Raw genomic sequence first — 27,016 nt, 5'->3', positions numbered from 1 at the left:
GAAGAAATACTAAAGGGCTTTCTGCCAGTTGAAAATAAAGGCCAGGAGAGGGAGTTCTGTAGAACGGCACAGTATTGAAGAGTGTATAGATGTAACAAATAAAATCCAAAAAATAAAATGGTGGGTTCAAGAAGCACCTTTTCAGTAATAACTTTGAATGTTAATGGACAAAGCTTACCAATTAAGAGGTAAAGATTGGATTAAGAAACATAATTCAAATTTATACTGCTTTAAGGGTTTAAGTAAAAAACTATTATGAGGGACAGAGAGGGTTACTATATACTTATCAGTCAGCCAATTCAATGAGAAGACATGATACTTGTGAATATATATACATCTAATAGTACAGCACAAAAATATATGAAGCTGATACTGACAGATTTGAAGGGAGAAATAAACGATTTGACACTAATATAGGAGACTTCCGTATACCAGTTTCAATACTAGATAGAGCATCTAGACAGAAGAGCAATAAGGAAATAGAGGACTTAAATAATACTTAAAACCATTTACACCTAGCAGACATATTCACCCAATAGCCCTAGAACATACATTCTTCTCTAAGGTACATGCATCATTCCCCATGAAAGACCAATGTTAGGTCACAAAATAAGTCCAAAACTATTGAAAGTATGCACTGTGTCTTCTCTAACCACAGTGGAATGAAGCTACAAATCAGTAACAGAAGGAAAACTGAAATGTTCACAAATGTGAAAATTAATCAACGTACTCTTAAACAGCCTAAGCGTCAAAGAAGGAATCACAAGGGATATTAGGAAATATCTTGAGATAAATGAAAATGAAAATGCAACCTATCAAAAATTATGAGATGGTTTATAAGATATGCTGAGAGGGAAATTTTAAAAATGCTTACATTAAAAAAGAACACTTCAAATTGGAACCCAACCTCCAAATTAGAGGAACTGGAGAAACAAATGCAAAGAAATCCAAAGCTAACAGAAGGAAAGAAATAACAAAGATTAGAGATGTGATAAATGAAATATGGAAAAAACAATATAGAGGATCAACAAAACTGACTGTTGTTCCTGTGAAAAGATCAATAAATTTTTACTTAGACTGAAAAAGAATTTTTAAAGAGAGAGAACACAAATAACTAAAATCAAATGAACACAGGGCTATTATTACACAGCCCAGCGAGATAAATAAAGAAGACTAAAAGAGGATATTATGAAAAACTATGCAATAAATTACATGACCTAAAGTGAAGTGGACAGCTTCCTAGAGAAATGGAAACTACTTATCCAGACTCAAGAAGAATAGATGATCTCCACAAACTAAAAGTTGATAAAGAGATTGAATCGGTAATCAAAAACCTCCCATTAGAGAAAACCACAGGACAAGTTGATTTTACAAGTGTATTTTACCAAACATTCTAAGAATGATTGACACCTACCATGTGCAAAGTCTTCAGAAATTTCAGGAGAAGGAATCATTCCCTGATTATATGAGGCCAGCATCACCACCCTAATACCAAAGCCCAAAGAAAACATCCCAAATATCCTTTATACGTATAAATGCCAAAGTCTTCAATAAAATTTTAGGAATCTGATGAACATAATGCTGTTCAAATGGGATTTGTCTCAAGTATGCCAGGATGATTCAACTTAAGAAAATGGAGAAATGTAAAACACCATATTAACAGAACAAAGGGAGAACACTTCATTCTATCAATTGATGCAGAAAAGCTATTTGACAAAACTCAATACCCCTTATCAATAAAAATACTTAGGAATCTCGGAATACAACAAAATGTCCTCAGTATACTAAAGGGCATCTATAGAAAACCCACAGGTGACATCATACTCAGTGATGAAAGACTCAAAGCTTTCCCTGTGATATCAGGAGATGTAGTATCTAACAAGGATGCCCACTGTCACCTCTGCTGTTCAACATTGTATTGGAAGTTGTGGTTAGAGCATTTATGAAAGAGAAAGAAATAAAAGACATTCAAATTGAAAGCACCACCTGTCCATTCCCTATCCCCAGCCCAATCCCCAGGAATTTATACTCTAGATTTTAACTGCATTGAAATTCTAACTCATTCTTTTATTATTATCATAGGTATGATCTTTTATTTTAACAAGTGTTATATACATGAACTATTTGTTCTTTCAAATTTATTTATGTGGGATAAATTTATTTTTGTGACCAAGAAACCTAATATTGTACACTTTATATATATACCTTGCTTTTAGGTGGGAACTATATTTATAGAGATCAACAAGGTAATAGCTCTGGTAGTTATGAGCTCATGTTCTAAATGGGGAGAGAGCTCTGTAAACTGATAGCATAAATATCATGACAAATTCAATAGCTGAGAAATATACAAGACTCAGTGAGAACCCAATGGCATGAGTTGGCTTTCTCAGGTATGAGGGCTTCATAGAACAGTTAATCCTTGAACTAGGTTTTAAAAAATGTTTACCAGAAAAAACAGGAAGGAAATACTGAGCAGATGGAGTTTAGTCTGTAGAGGAGGAAACTGTTGGTTATGATGGTGGAGGGAGTGAATTCAAGGCCAGATTGTCACAAGTCTTGTATGCCGGACTGAGACTTTGATTTTAATTCAAATACATAAGCCATCCCCCAAATATTGTGCTCCTCAGAACACTAATTATACTATATGAAACCTCTCTGCTCTACAGTCTTGTCTATCCTCCTCTCCAGTTGACCTCTCAAAAGTTGGGAAGATTCAACCCAGCCCTTTCATTTCCTTCCTGACCCTTTGAGGGTTTAGACAGTGTCCTGGATGAATGTTGGAAATAGGAAAATGAGTAAGAGAAGAACTTCGAAAATAAAATTTTTATGGCATTGATTTGCCTTATCCAAATATATTTTTATGTCATTTCTTAACTGGTATATATAGGACTCTCTTGGCCAAATGAAATTTGTTAAAATTTTTGAGACTTTTGATTTCTTGATATTTTAGAAGGATGAGGCTTTGTAAGAATTAGAAGAGCTAGCTTAAATTTAATTAGAAGATGTCTTATAAAGAATAATTTCGTTTTAATTGTGTTATGGCAGTCAGCCAAAAGTCTATGTAAATAGTTGTTCTTTATAGTTATTCTTTGTTGTTAAATGCATGATAGAACTTTAAAAATTGTATTTATATAGTTGAATTTATTGGTCCTTTAAGGCTTCTGGCCTTTGTATCATATTTAGAAAAAAAGTCTCTATTCTGAGAATATTCTTCCATGCCTTCTCCTGTTACTTTTATGGTTGAATTTTTTAAAATGGTTTAATTTATTAGGGATATATTTTGGTGTAAGTTGCAATATGTATCTTATTTTTTCCTAATCGACACCCACGTTACCCAGAATCCCTTATTGCACAATTCGTTTTTCCCTAGTGATTTGTAATTCTCTTTTCTCCCATAATGGTAGGAATGCATTTTTCTGTAAATAACAGAAAACATAACCAACATGACTTAAATTCAGATGATTTTTTATTTTGTTGTTTCATATAAAATGAATTCTTTAGTAGACAGTATATGACTAGTACTGAAATTCAGCAGGACAATTCAAGACCTAGAATTTCCACCCTTTTCCTTCAACATTCTTCCTCCTTTTATTTGTCCCATCAGTGGTTGCAAATGGCTGCTGAACTTCCAGCGCCACATTTGAGTTCCAGAGCAATGAAGATATTTTTTTAGAAACACTAATAGCAAATTACACGTTTTCCTTATATATTTCCTGCATGTTATTTTCTAGGTTACTAATATATCTCCTATCATTGACAGTTCTTTCTGACAGTTCATCAACTGCATTGTTTAATTAGGAAATCAGACATTTTAGGTACCTGGAGTCTTTTTTTTTTGGGCCGGGGGGAGGTATTAAAAAGAGTGTTGCCTTTGAATCTTCTGAAGTATGCTTTTTTTTTTACAGTTTTTAAATTAAAGAATATTTAATTTATTCTTTAATTTAAAACTGAAGTATGCTTTTTTTTTTTTTTACAGTTTTTAAATTAAAGAATATGTAAATTTACAAAAAAATCATATAGAAAATGGAGAGGTCCTTTAACTTCTCCTCCCCCCACCCCATGAACAGTTTTCCCTTATAGTGGCACTTTGCATTAGTGTACTATAGAAGTTTTGTTAGAATTGGTGAAAAAATATTATAATTGTATTATTAGTGATTGTCCATAGTCAAGGCTCACTGTGTATTCTTATTCTTTTAATTCACGTTTTCCTACATGCTTATTGTTCTTCCTGTCCTTCCCCTTACTTTGCTTTTGGGCCTCTTCAGTAGGATTGTTTTTTCTGTAGCCTCTTTGGGGTTCACATTTTGTTTTTGTGGAGCACTGAATATGGAGCATTTGAATCTCTCAATTAGTATAAAGTAAGAGGAGCTTTACCCTAGTGGGCTTTTTTATGTAGATGCATCAAGCAAGCTGCTCAGATACCTTTAGGAAGCCTTTCTGTTCTCAAATGTCTACTTTCCCCATTCTACCCCCACACTTCCAATCTCAAGGACTTGGAAGATTCAGCCAGCTCCTTCAGTTCCTTCTTCATATTTTGAGGGCCCAATGAACCCAACAGCATTCATGTAGTACTTATATTGACTTTCTTCTGGGCCTAGTAGTGCCATGTTCTTCTTGATCTCTGCTTTCTTTCCTTGCTTTTGGCATGTCCTACTATATCATATTTGCTGTCTTTCCTGGGACACCAACAGAACTCAGGGTCTAACTTAGAACCCAGTTTTCCTAGAAGTAGTTTGGCCTTAAAAAAGGCAAGAAGCCACAAATTAAGAATATTCAAATAACCATGTTCACAGAATTTGCCTTGTGAATTTCCATTTCTCTACCAAAATATTTTAGGCTATAGTGGTGGGAAACCTTTAAAATTTTTAGTTGAATTCAAATGTTATTTTTGTGTTTAAAAAAATTAACATTATCTGGCAATATCAAGAGCCCATACTACAATTTTTCTAATAGTTAATTTAGAGAAAGTTATAGATCCTTTCAATAAAAATGAGTTAAAAGAAAGTTCATAGTGAAATTGGAAGAAAATGGAGTTGGAACTTTAGAAGTCATTTATCAGACTCTACCAAAGGTCCCTGAGTCCTTGGGCTTTATTGGCTTGTATGCTTTCCTCCTGTCTCTTTGTGATGTCTTCTTCTTTCTCTTTTGGACCCTGAAAAGACTTTGGCTTCCAGTTACTTTCTTTATAAGACCTCCAATAATGAAGGTTAAGACTGACCTCATCCAGTTGAACCACCCCACAATTTAAAATAACATCTTCAAGAGATCCTATTTACAATGGGTTTACACCCACAGGAATGCAGATTAAGATAAGGAACATATCTAAATTGGTACATAATTCAGTCTACCACAGTTTTGGACTATTCAGTGAAATGTTTGCACTTCTGAAATTCTCAGTTCCTAAAAATTCAACTAAAAATAGTTGAAAGATGCTATGAGACCTTATCATAGTTAATATGATGTGAGTTCAATGTCAGATATCTTTTCTAGTCTATTATTTTTAAAAATAAATTCATTAATTTTAAAAAACATTTTTACTATGAAGTATCTTAACTAGAACCTGACTACAACCAGCTTGAAAGTTTTATTTTGAATGAATGACTTAAAACAATAAATACCGGTTCTAAAGAACAATTTTGAGCATTTAAAGAATTAAGTAGTTATAGTTGATCAAAACAACAAAAAATGATAAAGAAATCAGTTTACCTGTGAAAGTCACCTTCTGTCTTTGTCCACATTTACTTGGAGAAAAAGGATACCTATACAGATAGGAGGAAAAAAAATTAATATGTTCTTTATTTCCTTTCTAGGACAGTGGTGATTATCCTCTTACCATGCCTGGACCTCTGTGGAAAAAATTTCGTTCAAATTTTTGTGAATTTATTGGAGTCCTAATTCGACAGTGTCAGTATAGCATAATATATGATGAGTATATGATGGACACAGTAATCTCCCTTCTGACTGGTTTATCAGACTCCCAGGTCAGAGCTTTTAGGCATACAAGTACTCTTGCTGGTAAGTAACCAAAAATTTATTTCCTTTTCATTTAGTTTTGTTAAATGTTTTATTCTAACTCAAACATCCTTAAATTGACTTTTAAACTAATCATTGTTCTGAAAATTAACATTTTTCCCCAAATTAATCTGAATGGCTTGTGTTATTTTCTTAGGTAAAATATGTGCCTAGTTTTGATAATGGTCTTTTGATAACCTTGAAAGTGTAAAATGAAATCTACTGGTCAGTGTCCACAAATCTCTTTCTGAAGGTTTAGTTATTTTTCTATTTCCAAAAAAATTTTAGGAGGCCACTAGATCACATTTTTTAGTAAGCCCAAATAATAGTAAAGATTCCAAATTTACAGTTAACACTCAATTACATTGTTTTATTGCTCGTTGTTATTATACATATATGTGCAAATATTTATTTGTTCATGTATTTGAAAGAAATAATTCCATCAAACTAATAAGGTAGTGAATCTTCCTATTCCTTGTCTTGTAATAACTTAGTTATATCTAAACATAATGTTTCTAAAATCAGTTCATTCAGGTAGTCTATAGATATCTGAAGAACTCACAGATTGCAGTTTTCACCACTTTAATATTATCTGGATAACTTCTCAGTCAAGTATATTCATTTTCCCCCTTGTTTTTCTATAACAATGTAATTTCATTAATTTAGCAATTGTCCTGTTTTCCCACCATTCCTTTACTGTGTTTAAACAAAATGGGTATACTTTTTCATTCATGATATGGAGCATGTGTTTATAAATATATATACACACACACATATATATCTAAATACTCCCAAAGTAGATCCTTCCTAATACCAGTAATTTTGTCTTTATTATCTTATTACCCTGCCAAAAAAAACAGATTCGGTGCCATTAAGTTTCTCATTTATCTAATTTGCTTTAAAGCATTAGTTCTCAAACCTTAGCAGGCATCAGAATCACCTACAGGATTCATTGAAACAGATTGCTGGACCCCACACTCAGAGTTCGACAAGTTCCTAGGTGATGCCGATGCTGCTGGTTTGGGGATTATATATTTAAAGTTTTGTCATTTTCTGGCTTAGAATTGTTGCCTAAAGCCAATATGATAATATTTTCTGGAGTTATTCATATTTTTCCACGTTTATTTTCTATTCCTTGTTTTGAAATTCAAAATAGTTAATCCGTATTAGTGTATATTATTCTCTTATTATATTTCAATGCAAAACATGCATGAAGCAACTCGTTTTAGTAATTTGCTTATTTTTAGGAAGAGTGGAAGATCTTTTTCAGTTGTATCCATTTAAAAATGATAAAGTGAAACACTTATTATTGAAAAATTTCTGTACAGAACAAACATAAGCACAGTGTTGATGAGAGTAACCTCTTCCTCATAGGAAGGGAAGGAGGTGTTGAATCCTGTTGTACCTTTTTATAAAGGTACTATAAAAATACTATTAATTATTTTTAAACTTGTTAGTGTTTTCTTCCTAATTTCATGTCTTTTAATATCCTTTTGAATTTGGTATTCATTCTTTTTTCTATTTCCTTTTTTCTTTAATGTACAGTAATGCACATTTAGCTGGTGGTTATCAGATGGATGGTAAATTCAGTGGTTTGAGATAAAGAACTTAAACATAAAATAGATACTGGTTATGAATAGCCAAGATTGCTGTCACTAAAATTAATTTGCCTTGATACAGAAAGTATCTTGTTTCCCAGTTCCAACAGAGAAGGAGAAGGAAGAAATTGTGAAAAGTCAACTTTAAAATCCTATCCTAATGGTAGGATGGGACTTCTCTGTCAGGGCAAGACACCTCTTTTTAATCCAGAAACCTTGTGCATTCTGTTTAAAGATTAAATATCTGCCACATACCCTGAGAATACAGGAGTAGGAATATTATAGTATGGAATTATATCAGAATATTTTGGCTCTTAGAACATTGTTCCATTCTTCTGAAAAATGCGTTTTTATGGATTTGCATTTGTCTTTCACTGCCATGTAAATGAAGCATTACTGTATTTACTAACTTAGTAGTTCTTTTCAGTTCTCTTTTCTTTTGGCCCATTTTCAGTAAGTTTTATTGTATTATTTTCTTTAACTCTGTATTTACCTCATTATCTATGTTAGCTAAATTTGCATATGTTTAAATATATTTAAGATCTTTCTCCTACTCATTTTGAGTTGAGTGGTCCCACCCTTTACCTCTAGTTCCTTTTTGTCTCTCTCTCCCTACAGTTTACCTGTGGTTCTGATAGCTTTTAAAATTGCTTGGTAAATGCCATTTTGTTGTTCCCTAAGGTTTTCATAATCTAACCTATTTTAATTTAAAAGTATTTTTGAAAATCAGATATCGTGAAAAACAGAAGGTGATCAATGTTATATTTATACTGATTTTTCAAAGGACAAAGTCTGTTTTTTAGTCTAAATTTATTTCCAAAAATTACTGTCATTTCCTATGTGTCTACATTAATGGTCATATTGCCCAAAGCTTAGTTTCTTAAAATGTGAAACATGTCAGTCACCTACCCTTCAACAAAGGACAGAGGGCTTGCTGAGAACTTAATTCCAGGCTGGACAGTAATTATCTATCTTTTCAGGGCTTTTCTTTTTTTTTTTTTTGGTTCTCATCTGTGCCCTCTTCTTTGTTATTTTATAGTATGTGTGCCAGGGGTAGATTAAAAGATAATCATTTTTATTCACTTTGCAGGACGAGTCTTGGGGACTAGATAAAATGGGCAGGAACATTTAATCCTCTGCTTCAAAGACTTTGTGCATGGACAGTTACAAGGCAGTTATGGCCAGATATGATTATCGGCTTTGGAATAAAATGCTCCTTGACATTGCTTATATCTTAGCTGAGAAGAGAGACAATCAGGTTAGTTATTTCGTAGGGTACAGATGTGATGAGCTCCAGCGCTTCCTATAAGTCATCAGAGTGGTCTTATCAATAGTACTTTTAATGTTTTCAAAGTACCCACTTTCTTGTTATGAATTAAATAATGTCTCCCTATCTCCCTATGGTTGGTATTGTGCAATGCATTTAACTGTATATTTTTACCAAATTTTTATTAAAAGTTTTCGTTGTTCTACAGTTCTTCAGGTCTGTTTTGAGAATAACTATTCTCATGTTTCACTGGAGGTAAACTGTGCTTTCTTCCCTTTTTTCCAAATGCTTTTACACATTTTATATTATACTCTTCTTATTTTTTCCTTAATTGAAATCTTAAACATACTGTCATTTATTTAACCCATTTTAGTAAAGAAGCTTCACCTTGAACCACAGTTTTCATTAACTATTAACCTTCAAAATTAAGTGCCCTTTCTTTTTTGCTTCTAAGTAATTATCTCGTGTGACATATCAGAGCATTGTTTGTGGACTTTTTTATAAAGAAGTACTTTTTTATAATTTATTTACTCTTCTGTTGGACATAAATTCTGAAGTTGGGCACCTTCCCCCCCCCCCCATTTGATGAAATTTTCATATTTTATGAGATAATGTTGACTTATTTCAAAGTTGAAAATAGTATTACCTTTGTTTTATCACTTTGTAGTTTTGCATTTTGAAGACTTATTCTTAAGGAATCTATTTTTGAGAATTATAGTTATCTTTAATATTTTTAGACATTTGCTTTTAAATGCGTTCATTACTTTACAAATTGTTGACTTCAAGTTTTTATCAGATGGCAGTTTGCAGAATGAGTAATCTCGGTTTGACTTTTTAATTTTTTGATCTTACCATCATAATTTTCTAAATGTTACAAAGAGTAATACTGGCTACTTCTCATTTTTAAAGTGAAGATGTTAATTTTAAAAAGGGGGGATTAAGAATACAAAATTTGTATTAATAATGGCATAGTAATTAATTCTATTCTGGTTTTTTCTAAAATGATTTTTTTTAAAAATTTAAAATGTGGTTAAGATCATCATATGACAATCCAGTGGCTTCATAAGACTGCAAAGCCAGTCTTCATCAGAAGTATTTTAATAATAGGTCATTCTCAGCCTCTTGGAGAAGTAGACATTTCTTTATATCTTTTCATCTGAGAATTTTTATTTTAACATATGGCTGATATATTGATATATTGTTTGTTTTCCTCTGAGGAAAGAGGTGGCATGAAGTTGCTTTGTTGTTTAAGCATATGAGGCTGAAAATCATTTTGCCTTAGACACTGACATCTCTTTTCTTTGGTTTACACTTGCTAAAACCATGTAACGTAGTGGTTGATTGAATGGGTTTGGGTTCTGCAGCTGGACTGTATGAGTTCAGATTCCTCTCTTCCTTTTACTAGCTCGCTGACCTTGGGTAAGTTTGTAACTTTACTGGTGAAACTTTCTTCATTTGCTTCATGGGAAAGATAATGGCAGCTACCTCATATTAAAGCCCTTAGAAGGGCTTGGAACAGTGCCTGGCATTTAATAAACTGTTGCTGTTACGCTGTAAGAACAAGAAGAGCTGATGGTGTTTCACAGTGTTTTCCTTCATTCATATTTTCAGTCAGAATTTATTGAGCATGTACTCTATTTTAGGTAATAATAGACATGGTAAGTGGGGAAATAAGAAATGAGTAGATAAACAAAATACATCTTTTAAAAGCTGCTACTAAAGAAACAGCATGCATTTTTTTATAACTTGTCTTTAGTTCTCAGTACTCAAGTTCTAATTATTGAATTCAGTAAGTGTTTCATTAACTCTTAGGTAGACAGATTATTCTAGCTTCTAAGGTTAGGTAGGACCTGACAATTTTAGGTCAAAAATCCTAACTTCTCTGTATAATTCCACCATCACCTTTGATCTTTCCATCCATCTCTTCAGGAGTGTATGGGCTATGGCAATTTAAAATTTTCATATTGGGAGGGTCTGTCACTAATATAGGGTAGGAAGATGGAACTATCTGATGTTCTGGAGAGGCTAGGCTAGGTTAATCTGGGACCAGGGACCCATCTGGAGGTTGTAGGTTTCTGGAAAGTTACTCTAGTGCATGGAACCCTTGTGGAATCTTATAGGGGGAATCAAAAGGGGGAAAAGAAATGTAATTTAAAAAGTATCAGAGGCAGAGAGAGTTCAAACAGAGTTGAGAGGATTTAATAAATGAATATGAATGCTGAATCATTAAATTGCTATCTCTTTTAGTTTCCAGTATCTTAGAGCAGCTAGAAGTAAAAACCTAAAATTGTGGAATAGTAACCCATGTCAGACTCTGAAATATGTTCTATAACTAATTGTGGTTCTGTGCTTTTGAAATTTTTAACTTTTTTTGTATGTATGTTATTTTTCACCAAAAAATAAGAAAAGAAAGTCAGTTGTGATGATAAAATATTTAAGCCTTCTAACCTCCTATATTTTGGAGCAGCCAGAAGGAAAAATCTGCGAGTATCCTATGTTAGCCCATGACAAACTCTGGGATCTGTCCTGTAACTGCTTGTTAAAGAGTGCTTTGAAAACTTGCTTTTTTATTTCTTTGCTTTGTATATATGTTATTCTATACAGTAAAAAAGTTAAAAAAAATAAATAAATAAGCCTTCCCCCCAAATAAAATTTTTTAAAAAAATGTAATTATCCCTTTAGAATGTATAAATACAGGTTTAAAGTAATTTTTAAAACTTAGTAACTAAGAACTATCATTTTCTTAGATTTATTTCTTTCCCTTTCTCTCCTCAGGTCTGAAAATCTGCCTTCTTTTTGAGTCCATGGTTTTTAAAATCACTTTATAAATATTGCCATTTCCTATTTATTAACTTGGTGATCTTGGACAAGTTACTTAATGTCTGTACCTCACTTTCCTCATCATTTCAGTATTGATATTAATAGCCCTATCTTATAGGGGTGTTGTGAAATTTAAATTAAATAATTCATCTTCAGTGTTTAACCCATGCAAGTCACCCAGTAATTGTCTAATTTATACTTACAATATAGGGAATGACCAAGCTTATTTGGCCTAGTTCTATAGAGGACAAAAAACTGGAGAAAATTCTTTGTAGTTTAATTTTGTTTTTCCTTAACATTTTCCTGTTGTTTTGGACCTATAAAATTTCATGTAGTAATAATAAAAAAAAATGCATCTAGTACTTATAGGGAATTTGGAGAAAGAAGAGAAATCAATAATTAAAATTAGCCATAATCATTACAATGTCATAAGTTGGTGTTTCAATTAAGTTTTTTTCTTATATGCATATTTGTGAGAATTTTTTTGAACAAATAGTATAATGTTGTAAACTATTTTGTTGCAAGCACTTTTCTATGCTTTAAATTTTATATAATGATATTTTAAATGGCTGCCTCATTTTCAATTATTTAGATGTCTGTCTTTTAATTTATTTAACTTTCCTGCCATTGTTTGGATCTTGTCTTATATTGCATCCTCTGTCTTACCTCCCTCCCTCCCTTGCTCTCTCTTCTAATTTACTCTTTTCCTTTAGGCTAGTATATTATGCAATAGTTTCCTGAGGAAAAAAGCGTATTGGGAAAGAATATATTTGAGATTTTGCATACCTGAAAAGTGTATTGCATCCTCATATTTATTTTATAGTCTCACCCAAAATAGAATTCATCGTTGAAAATAGTTTATTTCACTGCCCTCTAACTTTTCAGTGTTTGCTGTTGAGAAGTCCAGTACCATTTTGGCCTCTGAGTCAGATCGTGTTTCTTATCTTTGAAAAAGTTTTTAGACTTTTCTCATTATTTCTAGTGTTCTGAAATTTTGTGGAAATATACCCTAGTGTGCGTTTTTCCCCATTCTTTTTGCTTTTTTCCCATTCTTTGTGTATTCTTCCTTGTATACTTACTGACTGGATGTTAATCTCTTGACTCCTGAATTTCTCTTCTATTTTCCAATGTTTAAGCCTTTTTGTTTGCTTTTCTTCTATTTTTTCAATTTTATTGAACCTAATATTGACTATCATTTAAAATTTCTAAGAGATCTTTCTAATTTTCTAGGTCTTATGTACAGCATTCTATCTTTCATGAATGATGAATGCAATGTCTTCTCTTACTCTTTGATTATGTTATTTCTTTAAACTTCTCTTTTCTTTGATTATGTTAATTATTTCTTTAAACTTTTGCTCCCTGCTCTACTTTTTTTTTTTTTTTTTTTTTTTTTTTTTATTCTATGCTTTTTTTCTGTCTTTCATGTTGGAAGCTTTCCTCAAATATTTCTTTCTGGGCTCTCTACTAATTGAGAGCGACACATTAAAAAACTAAAAAGCTGATTGCCTCATGTGTGTGTGTATGTGTGTGCGCACGCATGTGCACATGTGTTGTGGTTGACAGGGTGAGGGTTGGCTTTATCTTCTAGATCTGTGGACTTTACTGTAGGGTAGCCCAGTGGTGAGTTAGCATTTCATTGTAGACTCTCAGATGTTACTATCAATAATTATTCTCCCTGGGAAGTTCAACTTCTTTGCAGAAAGATCTTCCAATTTACTTGGGTCCTCCTTGACATTTGGGGATTGGACAGAGTTGATGGACAACTCAGGACAGTCGACATTTCACACACATGTCCCTCCTCTGTCTATTGATTTCAGATCTCTTGTTTTTTCTCCAAGAAATAAAGTTCTTGACGTCTAGCATGGATGTGTGGTGGAGAAGTTTCTTGACTGCATGGGTTAGAGTGGAGATTTGGAGATATAATTTCTTGCTATACAGATTTTGAAATAGTACTCTTCTGTTCAGATTTTACCCTACCCCATATTCTGTGGAACCTTGTGCTTCTAATTCCTAAATCCTTCTAGATTCTACTGAGCAAAAGAGCTCTTTTTCCTTATAGATATAGTTGTTATGCTTTCTCTACTCTTTGATTTGTTGTTAAACTCTGCTCATCCATTTGCTGTCCATATTCATACATTGTGGTTTGGGGTTGCAGGTATTTTCTCTATTCATTTAGGACGGAATCTGTTTTCTTGTTATTTTCTTTCTTTTTTTTTTTTTTTTTTTTGAAAGAGAAAAGGGGATTGTTTAACTCTTTATTGTTTGGAGACTAGCCTTAGTTTAAATAAGCTTTTGAAAACTGAACAAACTTTTAAAATCTGAAACAACATCTAATTTGTTCTATTATCAAAAAATACTTCTAGAGTTTTTGATAATAACTGGTTTTCAAAATTTTTGTAGATATCACTAAACATAAATAAAGAATTTTGGTGTTCAGTTTTATGTTTGAAGTCCTAAATGCAAATTGCTGGATATTGATTTAAACATTCATTTTCACATCTTGAGTTCAAGTTTCCCGTTTGCTGCTAGCTGCCTCCTTTTGTTCTGTTGTATCCCCAGCTCCAGTAATGTTTTTCTTCTCTCAGAACTTCAAGTCCCATTATATTTTGCTGTTTTTCACACCTTTAATGTTTTCACTTCCTTTGCTTTTCCAGCTTAGACTCCGTCATCCTTCATAATCATCATATCCTTCATATCCTCATCTTCCTTGCCTCTTTATCATGCTATTCAGGAAAACCCAAAATTTCTGTCTGCTCCATACCTGCACTATATTAAGCTAAACGCCTCTAGAGAAAAACACATAACCATAATGACTAAATTTACATTTTTCTCTCAAGTGAACCTTTGTGCTTTCTGGCAATCCTGTTAAAGTATTCTACTCCCTGGATACCTCCACTTTCATATCTTCCCTCTTTTTCTTTATACTCAGCTGATATTCTTGTTTCCTTAATAGAGGCAATCAGAAGAAAATCTTCTGAGAATTAGTCTACCTGTCTACCCGTAAACTTTGCCTTTCCTCTCGTTACAGTGCTCCCTATTTAAGGCCAATCCTTACCCTTGTGCAGTGGATCCCATCAGTACTCACTTTCTCAAGAATTTGCCTCCGCACATTATTCTTACTTTCTCCTGTGCTCCATCCCCACCCCTGCCCTTTTTAATGATAATTCTTATATACTAACACTGTATAGCACCCACCTTTTAGAAATTCTTTGTTCCATAAAACCCCTCTAGCAGCAATCTCAATTTTCTCCTTTTTATTAAAACTCCTTAAAGAATTGTTTCTATTCGTGGTCATCACTCATTTTCCTCTTATTCTCCTTAAACCTACTCCAATCATATTTCTGTCTCTGCCACTTCACTGCCTCTGCTCTTTTAACAGTCAACAATTGCATTCTTATTGACCAAATCAGTGAGCAGCTCCTGGTTTTTATCTTCCTTTCTCTTTAAAGACACAGCTGCTTCTTTCTTGTTGAAATACTCTTTTCGCTTGTTTTTTATAACCACCACACTGTCCTGATGAATACTGGAAAAAGAAATATTGAATTATCCTAGGGTTCAGTCTTCAGACCTTTTTTTTTAAACCTCAGTGATTAAAGTGAAACCAATTTCATGCTTTTATTATTTTTATTAAAAATATTGATGATGGGAGAAATAATACAGTAACATGATTTAAAGTGATAAATGTTGTATTGCTCTCAGACATCATATTCTCTTCCCTAAGGTAACCAGAGTTGCCAGTTTCATGTATATCTTTCCAGAGGTAAACTGTGCATACCTTAGCAAATACCTGAGATACAGTATAGTGGTCAGGGGCTTGAACTTTGGAGCATGACTGTCGATAGTCAAATTGTACCTGTGTTAGATGCTAGCTGGGTAACCTTAGGTAAGTCTCTTAATTCATCTGTGCCTTCATTTTTTTCTTATATAAAAAGGGTATAATAATATAGTACTTCATTGTTTTGCGATATGTGTATAACTCGACTGGCACTTAAAAATAAATTATATTCCTTTTTGTATAAATGATGGCTTAGAATACACACTGTCATATATCTTGGTGAGTTTTCTACCCACAAAATTTTGCTTCTTTTTTTTTATGATTGAATAATTATCCATTGTATGGATACACCATCCAGTTTTATGGTTCTAAGTACCAAATGTCTTTGATGACTTCCAAATATACATATGTACTAGGCATCTCCATCATCTCTAAACATCTTTCCCTTTTGCACTTCTCTCCATTCCCACATTGTTATCTGTCAAATCCTGGCTCTGCCTTCAATATATGCTTTACATCTGATCATTTCTCTCTACCTTTTGCTACCACCTTAAAACCAAACCAGCATCATTTCACTTCTCAAGGCCAAAAACTTGAGAATCATCATTTCAAACTTTTTGCAAAGTATTTTCAGCTCAATTTCAGTGTGCTTATAATTGATCTCCCTTCTTCCATTTTTAATCTTCTGTACTCTATTCACACATGCGCTTAAAATATAGATCAGATTTTTACCTACACCAAAACCTCCAGTGAATCTTGCCCCACTTGGATTTATTTCCTGAGTCCTGACTATATTCTAACATAGGGCCTTTATAACCTGGCCTGTAGTTTCCTCCTTAACCTCATCTTCTATCTCTGCCTACTTCTGTGCTTCAGCCATACTAAATGCCTTGCTCTTTTAAAAGTCCCCATCTCATAACAATTTATCTCATAATCTTTACCTTTGTAATTCCATCTCCCTGAAACTCTGCATATTATCTATGTTTGTTTTTTTGCCTTATCCTCCTCAGTAGAATGTAAAAATCATGAGGGCAGATACTTTGTGTTCTTCAGTTTTGTATCCCTTGTGTCTAGAACAGTGCTCAGTATATATGTTGGATTGATAGATGAATAGGGGAAGCAGTAAATCAGTACTTCTAGAACTGTGTTGAAAGACTAATTTTTAAATAACCAATCTTCCACAGTGGGGTACTTTGGTAAAATGCACTAAAATGAGTTTCAAGAAGAATTAAATTTATTTTTATTATGATTGGATTCAATAGGCATAAAATTGCTGTCAAATTCTTCTAATATTTCTAAACAATTGCTTTCAATTTTGTAATTATCTCACTCTGAACTGATAACAAGTTGTTTGTGGTCAGCACCTATTTGCAGACCATACTTTTGAGTAGTGCTGCAGTAGCCCACAGTCACCATCCTGTAGCCAGCAGTTAGACACTTAAAAGCCCACGTCACATTAAAGCTCAATTCCTGTAGGACTAAAAACATACTACTTTGTAAAATGGTTCTGTTAGTAAAGCCAGTAAAATTTTATAAGGACTCACTTTATACAGGAATTAGTCTTTTGCAGTGAATTCAATAAGATATCACAATATTGTATTTATTTCATTAACTTAGAAGTCTTCTTTCCGTTACTGTTTATTTGCTTGTATGTTGGTCAGTGAGTTGAAAATTTCAATAAAGTCAAAATTCTGGAGATTTGAAAATGATTTATCTCAGGGAATAAGTATTGTGATACGCAGTTTCTTTCTAAATGTAATGATCATTTTTGCTATTTTATTACATTTATTATTTTGTTGTTAACGTGTCTGGAATAGAAGGAGGGTTATTACTTGATGGCCGTTGGAGTTTGGAATCTGGGTTCTCAAGGAGACAGTTGAAAGCAAAGTCATTAAATTCAAGAAAAGATGTTCCTCAGCATCAGTTGGTGAATTCCAGCTAGGGATGGTCTTCATTTTAATGCTTTCCAACTCCTTGATCCCCAAGTCATTCTTCTTTAGCGATTCAAAAGTATATATTGAATTAAGTTCCACAGGTTATTATTATTTTGTATACAAGTTCTTATAAGCTGGTATTATCCCTGATTTGGACAATTTGAATGCTCCACCTCCCTCTTGTCTCTGAGCTATGTTCCATTTTTTATGCAGAATTTTAAAAGTGTTTTTTCTGCTATTATATATAAAACTGTGAAATCACTAGCTTGCATTTTGAAACACAAATATGTTTCTCAATTTATTGTAATCAGAGACTATCTCAGGAAAAGAGAAGCATTTTAATTAAATTCAGTTTTAAGTGTTCGCTAACTTAAATACACTTGGCTTCATAATTAGTCACTACTAACATGAAGTTAGCCATAGTATAGATAAGTCTCAAAATAAGAACATCTGTGTGTAAAATACAGATACAGTATATGTGTATATATTGGTAGTATATATGTAATTAATGTGAAATCGGATAATTTTAAAAGAAATGCATGCTCAGTTTGAATTATTTGGAAGTGTTTGCTGATAAGTGAATCTGTTTTTCCAAACCACTGAACAACTTCATTTTACAAAACTGAGCATTCAGATTTGCAAATGAATAATCAAAAATTGTAAAAAAGGAAATTATTTTACCAGTGTAAACTCTCTTATTCTTATACCAATATTTTCTACATTTCCCCCATCTCAATAATGACCAAATAAAAGTTGGAGGGTTTTGACATAGCTAATTATAAGAAGATTTGAAAACAGAAGTTTGAAGTTACTGAACAGGATTTACAAATACAACACCTAAAAGTACCTTAACACTTTTGAGGAAAATAGTTAATAAAGGGTGGGGGAGGTGGGCGGGGTGGTGCAAAGGTAGTTCAGTGGTAGAATTTTCACCTACCATGTGGGAGACCTGGGTTAGATTCTTGGTCCATGCTCTTCCCCCCCCAAAAAACATACAAACAACATAAAAAATTCAACAAATGCTGCTGCAATAAATAACAGGATACTCACATGGAAAAATAAGGAAATGTGACCCCGCCATACAGCATACAAAAAAAAAATAGTTAATTGGAAGTCCACAGGTTATGTTTTTGATGAATTTAATGAGTTTGGTAGAATTAGTCTTTTTTAATGGTTAAAGACTGTGCCATTCCCTGAGGTGAGAAACACAGGGAGAGGATCATCTTTGGGGTAAAGATCATTAATTGGTTGTATACATTTAAGGTGTATTTAATGTAACGAATAAAGATACTAAGTAAGCAATTGTATATAAAGGTGTGTTGGTAAGAGAGATCTAAACTTGATAAATATGCCCTCACTGAGGTGCGTATATTTGGAGGTGGAAGATGGATTGTTGAAAATGCTCCCTAAATTCTTCTTGTCTATATTTAGGTTGAGGCTGTTTTTAAGTGGAAAATGACAGAGGGCCAAGCTATGAGGGGCCCTGAGGCACAGAAAATTATGTTGCACTCTAACAGGATGTGTATGTTTCTATAAATAAGTTTGTGTCTTTTAAGATAAATAATTAAATCATGCCTAGATTGTAAAACATGGAAAGAACTAGTTTCCTTCCTTCATTCATTTGCGTTATAAGTTTGTAATCTTAGGGGTCAAGTTCTAATTCACAGGTGAATATTATAATCTTTTATTTCATAGCCATGAAGCTCATGACTGCTCTGGTGAATGTTGCCTTAAACCTCAGTATTCATCAGGATAATACACAGAGGCAGTATGAAGCTGAGAGAAATAAAATGATTGGGAAGAGAGCCAACGAAAGATTGGAGCTACTACTTCAGAAACGCAAAGAGGTAAGTAACTTTCATGGTTACTGAGATTCGTGTGTTTTGTAAATGTGTGGTAAATATATCATTTTATTCTCTGTAGAAATGTTTGTGTTCATATTTAAAATTAATATTTTTAAGTTAAATTATTTGATCTCAGAGTTTCCCATTGAAACTGGAAAGTTCAGCTAGTTACTGTCTAAGTGCTATCGATGGCAGAAGAAAATCAAAGAACAATCCTACTTATAAAAGAAAGTGATTTGGGAGTTAGGTAATTTCGAAAGGTTGACTGTCAGGTTAAACCATTAGGAAATAGGATGAGTGGTAATTTAGAACTGGCCCCAGCAGCACTGCATTTCCAAGAGAAGGCCAAAGGCTGCATATTAACTGATGTATAAGGCATTCCTGTGAAGAAGATTGATCCCAGTTTTACAGTGAAATTTTTGTAGATGTTTTAAATGTGATTTTACGGTCATGGGAAATAATTTTATTCATCCACAAGAAAATTAAATTTTAGATCTGCAGCATTAGTCTATCTTTTAACCAAAATAATAATAATAATAATAATAACATCATATTGCTGCAAGAAATTACTGTTAATGAAAAATGGGTTTATAATAGGCAACAAAACACAACATACTTGGGTGGGCCATGGTGGCTCAGCAGGCAGACTTCTCGCCTGCCATACCGGCAACCCAGGTTCGATTCCCAGGCAAAAATACACAGCAGACTTAATGATTAAACTATTATCCATACTATATATGAAATATAGTGGGAGTAAATATCGTATATATGCTTCATTGAGTACCTCTAACAAAAATGTGTATCTCCATTTTTAACTAAATAATTCTTTATATAATAAATAAAGAAAAACTTATTTTTAAAACTTGTACTAAATTACATTAATTTGAATGATTTACTTTAAAAGTATTCCCAAACTTATTTCAGAAAAACCTGACATTAAAAGAACAGTAAGAAAAAGTCTGTAGGGAATTGTCAGTCACATTATGCATTGTAGTATTACTACAATGCATAATGTGACTGACAAATATTCAGTGAATATTACTACCCAGCAGATTACAGACAAATTAGAATAATAAAAACCATTTTGAATATAATTGTGTATTAGTGCTTCTGAGTCATGAAAAAACCTAAACTTCATATCTGATCAGCAGTGTTGCCTGAAATTTATATTTTTCTCTGGTATGTTGTTGCTGCATTTCACCACTAGTAGCTAAGACCCCCGTTTTTCATTGTGCCTGCTGTCTTGGGAACTTGGCCAACTCTCTAATCTCGGCTAAAATCAAATGCACAATGATATTTGCATACTTTAGATTGAGTGAAAAGTTTCTTGTACAAATGCCAAATACGATATTTAGGGATGATCCATTACCAAGGATGGCAAAACCAAGCTGGGGTCCTGGTTTGGAAAAAGGAGGCATCAAAATTGGACTCCAAAGCAGATGGTCTCTGGGATATGATTCTGGCTACATTTAATCATATCACTCTTCCTTGTTAATATTGTATGGTTTGTGGAGGTGGGGGATGTGGTGGAGCTTGTAAAACCGGTGTAGTAATGCTGTAGAAATAATGTAAGTATACTGAGTGTTTCAGACATCTGTTGAACAATAAGTGAGGAAAAGGATTGATAGCTAACCACAAATTTTTTAAAAATTGAATCTGTTCATTCCAAACAAATGGTCAGTATTTTAATCTATAGTTTTTCTTTTCTTTTCTCATTTCAGCTACAAGAAAATCAGGATGAAATTGAAAATATGATGAACTCAATTTTTAAGGGTATATTTGTTCATAGATACCGGTAAGGGATTTATTTTTTTAAAGCATTTAGAAGGCTTTTAATTTAAATAATTATTTGCTTGTTTTCAGTTCTAGCTGTTTTAAAGCTATAAAATTCTTGTTAATGATTTTGTTTTGGTTTGGGAAACAATTTTGGCTAGAAAAGTAAAGCAATTGTCACAGTATGTCTATGAAGAAAATTGTACTACCACCACCATTACCACTGCCACGTATTTTCAAATTCAGAACATATCCTATTGGAAGTAGCCTTTGTATTTACATTTGTACCTATGAAATGTTGATTAATAATATATCATTAACTTAATGCGACCATAAAAAGATATCATTGATTATCTCCACATTTGAAAACATTAAATACCACCCTACCTCTTTCCCTATAGTAGTTATCTCTTTACATGGTGAAATTTGTCAACATTGTTTTTAAATATCTCTATGAAGGTGGAGGAAAAAAGGACAGAATGGGGCACCCCTGCAAATAATGTAACAACTCTACATTTTTACTCTTGTTTAACTTAAACTATATATGTGAAAGTAAAAGCTTTTATACATTTATATATTGGTGAACATTATGATTGTTTCTAGTTTTTCACTGTTATACATAATAGTGCCTTGAATGTTTGTGTTCAAGTTTTTGCAAGACATATGCTTTCATTTCTCTTGGACAAATACCTTGGAGTTTAATAGTATGATTAGGAATATGTCAGACTTTTAAAGAAACAGTAGAACTGTTTTCTTGTTTGTATAGTACAGTGTTACATTTCTGTCATCGGTGTGTGAGTTCCATTTGCTTCACTGTATTGCTGTTGTCAGCCCTTTCAGTTTTTGCTGTTCTTGTAGGTATGCAGTAATAGCTCAATGGTTTTTTGTTTTTTTTTTAGAAGGCATGGCTGGCCATATAGACCACTGGCTATTATCTTTTCTGAGAGCCTTGGCTTTGGATGAATTTAAATTCTTGGCTCTTTCTTTTTTTTTTTTTATTAATTAAAGAATAAAAAGAAATTAACACAACATTTAGAAATCATTCCATTCTACACATGCAATCAGTAATTCTTAACATCATCAAATGTTAAGAATTAAATCAAAACATTTGTATCGATTTAGGAAAAGAACTAGCAAAACAACAGAAAAAGATATAGAATGTTAATATAGAGAAAAAAATAAAGATAATAATAATAGTAAAAAAAAAGAAAAGGAAAAAGAAAAAACAAACAGACAAAAAAGAAACCTATAGCTCGGATGCAGCTTCATTCAGTGTTTTAACATGATTACTTTGCAATTAGGTATTATTGTGCTGCCCATTTTGAGTTTTTGTATCTAGTCCTTTGCACAGTCTGTATCCCTTCAGCTCCAATTACCCATTATCTTACCCTGTTTCTAACTCCTGCTGGACTCTGTTACCAATGACATATTCCAAGTTTATTCTCGAATGTCGGTTCACATCAGTGGGACCATACAGTATTTGTCCTTTAGTTTTTGGCTAGACTCACTCAGCATAATGTTCTCTAGGTCCATCCATATTGTTACATACTTCGTAACTTTATTCTGTCTTACAGCTGTATAATATTCCATTGTATGTATATACCACAGTTTGTTTAGCCACCCGTCTGTTGATGTTGATGGACATTTTGGCTGTTTCCATCTGTTGGTAATTGTAAATAATGCTGCTATAATAAACATTAGTGTGTGAATGTCTGTCTGTGTCCTTGCCCTCATGTCCGTTGAGTAGAACAGCATATAGATGGGTACCGTTCCCTAATCCATTCTGCCAGTCCCTGTCCCCTGATCGGAAAGCTTAATCCATCAACATTTAGTGTTATTACTGCGCGGGCAGGACCCTCCTCTACCATTTTGCCTTTTGGCTTTTATTTGTCCTTCTAATTTTCCTTCTTTTTACCTTTACTTATAGTCTTTCTTTCTGTACTCTTCTCCACACCTCTCTTCTGCCTTCATATCTGTCTCTAGTGCTCCCTTTAGTATTTCTTGCAGAGCTGGCCTCTTGGTCAGAAATTCTCTCAGTGATTTTTTGTCTCAAAATGTTTTAATTTCCCCCTCATTTTTGAAGGACAGTTTTGCTGGATATAGAATTCTTGGTTGGCACTTTTTCTCTTTTAATAATTTAAATATATCAGCACACTGTCTCCTTGCTTCCCTGGTTTCTGTTGAGAAATCTACGCATAATCTTATTGGGCTTCCCTTGTATGTGATGGATTGCTTTTCTCTTGCTGCTTTCAAGATTCTCTCTTTCTCTTTGACCTCCGACATTCTGATTAGTAAATGTCTTGGAATACATCTGTTTGGATCTGTTCTCTTTGGAGTACGCTGCACTTCTTGAATTGGTAATTTTAAGTCTTTCGTAAGAGTTGGGAAATTTTCAGTGATAATTTACTCCATTAGTTTTTCTCCTCCTTTTCCCTTCTGTTCTCCTTCTGGGACACCCACAACACGTATATTCATGCGCTTCATATTGTCTTTCAGTGCCCTGAGTCCCTGCTCATATTTTTCCATTTTTTTCCCTATATTTTCTTTTTCTTGTCGGATTTCAGATGTTTCTTCCTCCAGTTCACTTATCCTATCTTCTCTCTCTCAAAATCTAAACATTGTAGGGTTCCATTGTTTTTTTCATCTCTTCTGCCATCCCTTTCCTTCCCATAATTTCTGTGATTTGTTTTTTCAGACTTTCGGTTTCTTCTTTTTCTTCATTCCTTGCCTTCTTTATATCCTCCCTCAATTCATTGATTTGGTTTTTGATGGGGTTTTCCATGTCTGTTCGTATATTCTGACTTAATTGTTTCAACTCCTGTATCTCATTTGAATTGTTGGTTTGTTCCTTTCCTGGGCCATATCTTCAGTTTGCCTAGTGTGATGTGTTATTTTTTGCTGGCATCTAGGCATTTAATTAACTTTATTAGTTTATTCTGCAGATTGCTTTCACTTTTTTTATGGAGGGTTTTCTTGCTGGATGACTTTGTTGTCTCTCTGTTCTTTGACATTCAGTTCAGCTTTTTCTGGACCTCTAGTTTAGGTTTTGTTTAACAGAGGAGAATTTTTCAGTTCTTGTTTTCTTGTTTCTTGCCCTGCTTGTATGGTGCCTTTTTCCCCCCACCCTGAGGAAGGTCTACGTGTAGGTATTATAAACCCCAGCCAGATTTTCCCGGACCAGACTGGCCTTCTGTCAGGAGGGAAGAGTCGCCTGCGTTGGTTTTCCCTGAGGGTGAGGCCCAGCAGGTTGAAGGACTTTCCAGTTAAGTCTCTGTGCTGTTTTTCTTACCCTTCCCAGTACGTGGTGCTTGTCTGCCTGCAGGTCCCACCACCATACGATGATGCAGTATCTTTAACTTTGACAGACTCTCTCTGCTGGGAGCTTTGGTGGAGACAGAGGAGAGATTGTAGGCTGGTTTTAATGGCTTCAAATTAGCAAGCCCTGGTGTCTGAATTCCTTGAGGGAGGGATTCCACCTGAGTTGGGCTTCACCCCTCCCCTGGGGAAGGCACAGGCTTGAGACAAACCCTGAAAGGAACTTGTTTCTGCCTATGTCTCGGGCAGTTGCAGCTTGAGAAGTCCTGCTTCTGAATCCAGAGGCAGTCAAGCCTTTGTAGAAATACAGCCACAAAAACCTCTGTTTCCTTTTTTATTTTTATTTTTGATCAGCCCTGCTCCCTTGGTGCCAAGACAAAAATGAGCAACCTCCACTTTGACCAGGTTCACTTGAGCTGGGGCCTATTTTTAGTAGTCAGAATTTGTTGATTAATGCCACATTGGTATTTGATTGGGCTTAGCCTCTGCTGCTGTTAAAGTCTCTTTCCTTTCCCCTCTGGGAAACAGCCTGTGAGGGAGGGGCGCCAGCTGCCATGGCTTGGGTTGCGGAGGTTCACAGCCCTTCCAGCTGTTCCAGACTGGGGAACGCTGTGTGTCCGGTCACTGACGTGGCTCCAAGAGCTGTTCTGTACTGTTTCTGATTATTTAGCAGTTGTTCTAAACTGGAGGACGAACTAAAATGCGCGTATTACTAAACCGCCATCTTGGCCTGGAACTTCCAGCAGTCATATTTTGAAAAGAATCTTTTTTGTCTTAGCAATAGGTTCAACCGTGGGCTTATAATATTCAGCAAACCACGTTCTTAACAGATGTGCTGTCATCCAGACTTTGTTGTTCCATTTCTAGAGCGTAAGTACAGTAAGTTTAGCATCGTTCTTCAGGGCTCTAGGATTTTTGGAATGGTAAATGAGCATTGGCTTCAACTTAATATCACCAGCTGCGTTAGCTTCTAACAAGAACGTCACCCAGTCCTTTGAAACTTTGTAGCCAGGCATTGACTTCTCCCACGTAGCAAAATAAATCCTAGATGGCATCTTAGAAAATAGAAAGCTGTTTTGTCTATATTGAAAATTTGTTGTTTTTGCAGCCACCTTCATCAATGAACTTAGCCAGATCTTCTGAATAACTATCAGCAGCTTCAGTGTCAGCACTTGCTGCCTAACCTTGCACTTTTATTTCGTGTGGATGACATCTTAAACTTAATGAACCTACTTCTCTTGGCTTCATAGTTTTCATCTGTAGTTTCTATACACCTCTCAGCCTCCATAGAATTGAAGAAAGTTAGGGCCTTGCTCCAGATTAGGCTTTGGCCTAAGAGAATATTGTGGCTAGTGTGATCTATCCAGACCACTTAAACTTTCTTCATATCAGTAATAAGGCTATTACAGTTTGCTATCATTTGTGTGTACACTGGCATAGCACTTTTAATTTTCTTCAAGAACTTTTACTTCGCGTTTACAACTTGACTAACTTTTTGATGCAAGAGTCCCAGCTTTTAACCTAACTCAGCTTTCAGCATGCTTTCCTCACTAAGCTTAATCATTTTTAATTTTTGATTTAAAATGAGAGACTTGTAAATGTTCCTTCTCCACTTGAACATTTAGGCCGTCTTAGGGATATTATTTAGCCTAATTTCAAGACTGTTAGTATCTCAGGTAATGGGCAGGCCTGGGATAAGCGAAAGACGGGGCAGTAGCTGGTTATTGAAGCGGTCTGAGCAACACATTTATTGATGAAGACCGTCTCACATGGGCATGGTTTGTGGTGTCCCAGAACATATAAGTAGTAACACCAGAGATCACAGTTCACCATAACAGATATACTGAAAGTGAAAACGTTTGAAATATTACCAGAATTACCAGAGAGGCACGAAGGAAACACGTTGTGTTTTGGTGCCAATAGACTTGCTTAATGCAGGGTTGCCAAAAACCTTAAATTCGTAAAAATTGCAGCATCTTCTGAGCCCAGTAAAAGAATTTATGCCTGTACTTTCCAGTGAAAGTGGACTCTCAGGACTTTTCTTATGCTTGTGTACAATCTTACTGTTGACAAGGGATTTTTGGAGATCTTGGGTCTGCTCAGTTTTCTCTTGCATTTGCACTCATCTTTTTACCAGCCAATTATACAGAGAGAGCTTATCTAGTCACTCTGTGACTATTTCATTTCAGTGATAACCACATTACATTTTTTGCTAATCCAGCTGTGTGCTTTGCTCAATTCAAGTGATACTGCAGCTTCAGGCTAGCAGGCCTTTTGTCTTTCCATCTTTGTTTTCTAAAGTGCTTGTTCTTATAATTGGTATCTTTGTTATTTTACACTTTATTCCCAATCAGGTCAGCCACCTCCAACATCAAAATTATTGATTTTCACAGGTAATCCCAGCCTTGGTAATTCTACCATGCCTAGTGCTTTGGGATTAAGGATGTTAGAAGAGATCAGTTCCATCCCAGAATGCCATAGACTTCCATTGTTTTCACTCAGAGTTCAGCAGTTTTTCATTAAACCCTCTCAGTTTTTTCTTTTAAAACCTAGGTCCATTTCCAGAAAATAAAATGATTTACAATCTGACCTTTTCATTTATTAATATTATTGTTTTTAGACTTTTTTTTTTTTAAAGCTTGTATTGTGGTAACACATACAACTCAGAATGTCCCATT

The 27,016-nt window shown here is 34.1% G+C and overlaps 1 protein-coding gene across 11 annotated transcripts in view; it reads left to right on the top strand.

Annotated features, from left to right (window-relative positions):
* The window catches only part of STAG1 (STAG1 cohesin complex component), a 496,328-nt gene that overhangs the window by 280,084 nt on the left and 189,228 nt on the right, over positions 1 to 27,016 (top strand). For 10 of the 11 annotated variants that reach the window (XM_077130207.1, XM_077130206.1, XM_077130208.1 and 7 more), the window contains 3 exons: positions 5,811 to 6,015; positions 19,102 to 19,253; positions 20,972 to 21,045. In XM_077130207.1, the coding sequence (XP_076986322.1) occupies positions 5,811 to 6,015; positions 19,102 to 19,253; positions 20,972 to 21,045 (431 nt within the window). Of the gene's footprint in view, positions 1 to 5,810; positions 6,016 to 8,718; positions 8,869 to 19,101; positions 19,254 to 20,971; positions 21,046 to 27,016 lie in introns of those variants that run through there. The other variant, XM_077130209.1, reaches the window with a different exon arrangement.

Source organism: Tamandua tetradactyla, chromosome 15 (assembly GCF_023851605.1).
Source record: "Tamandua tetradactyla isolate mTamTet1 chromosome 15, mTamTet1.pri, whole genome shotgun sequence".
Lineage (NCBI taxonomy): Eukaryota > Metazoa > Chordata > Mammalia > Pilosa > Myrmecophagidae > Tamandua > Tamandua tetradactyla.
Note: the sequence above shows the minus strand (reverse complement) of the source record. Positions and strands in the feature narration are given on the sequence as shown.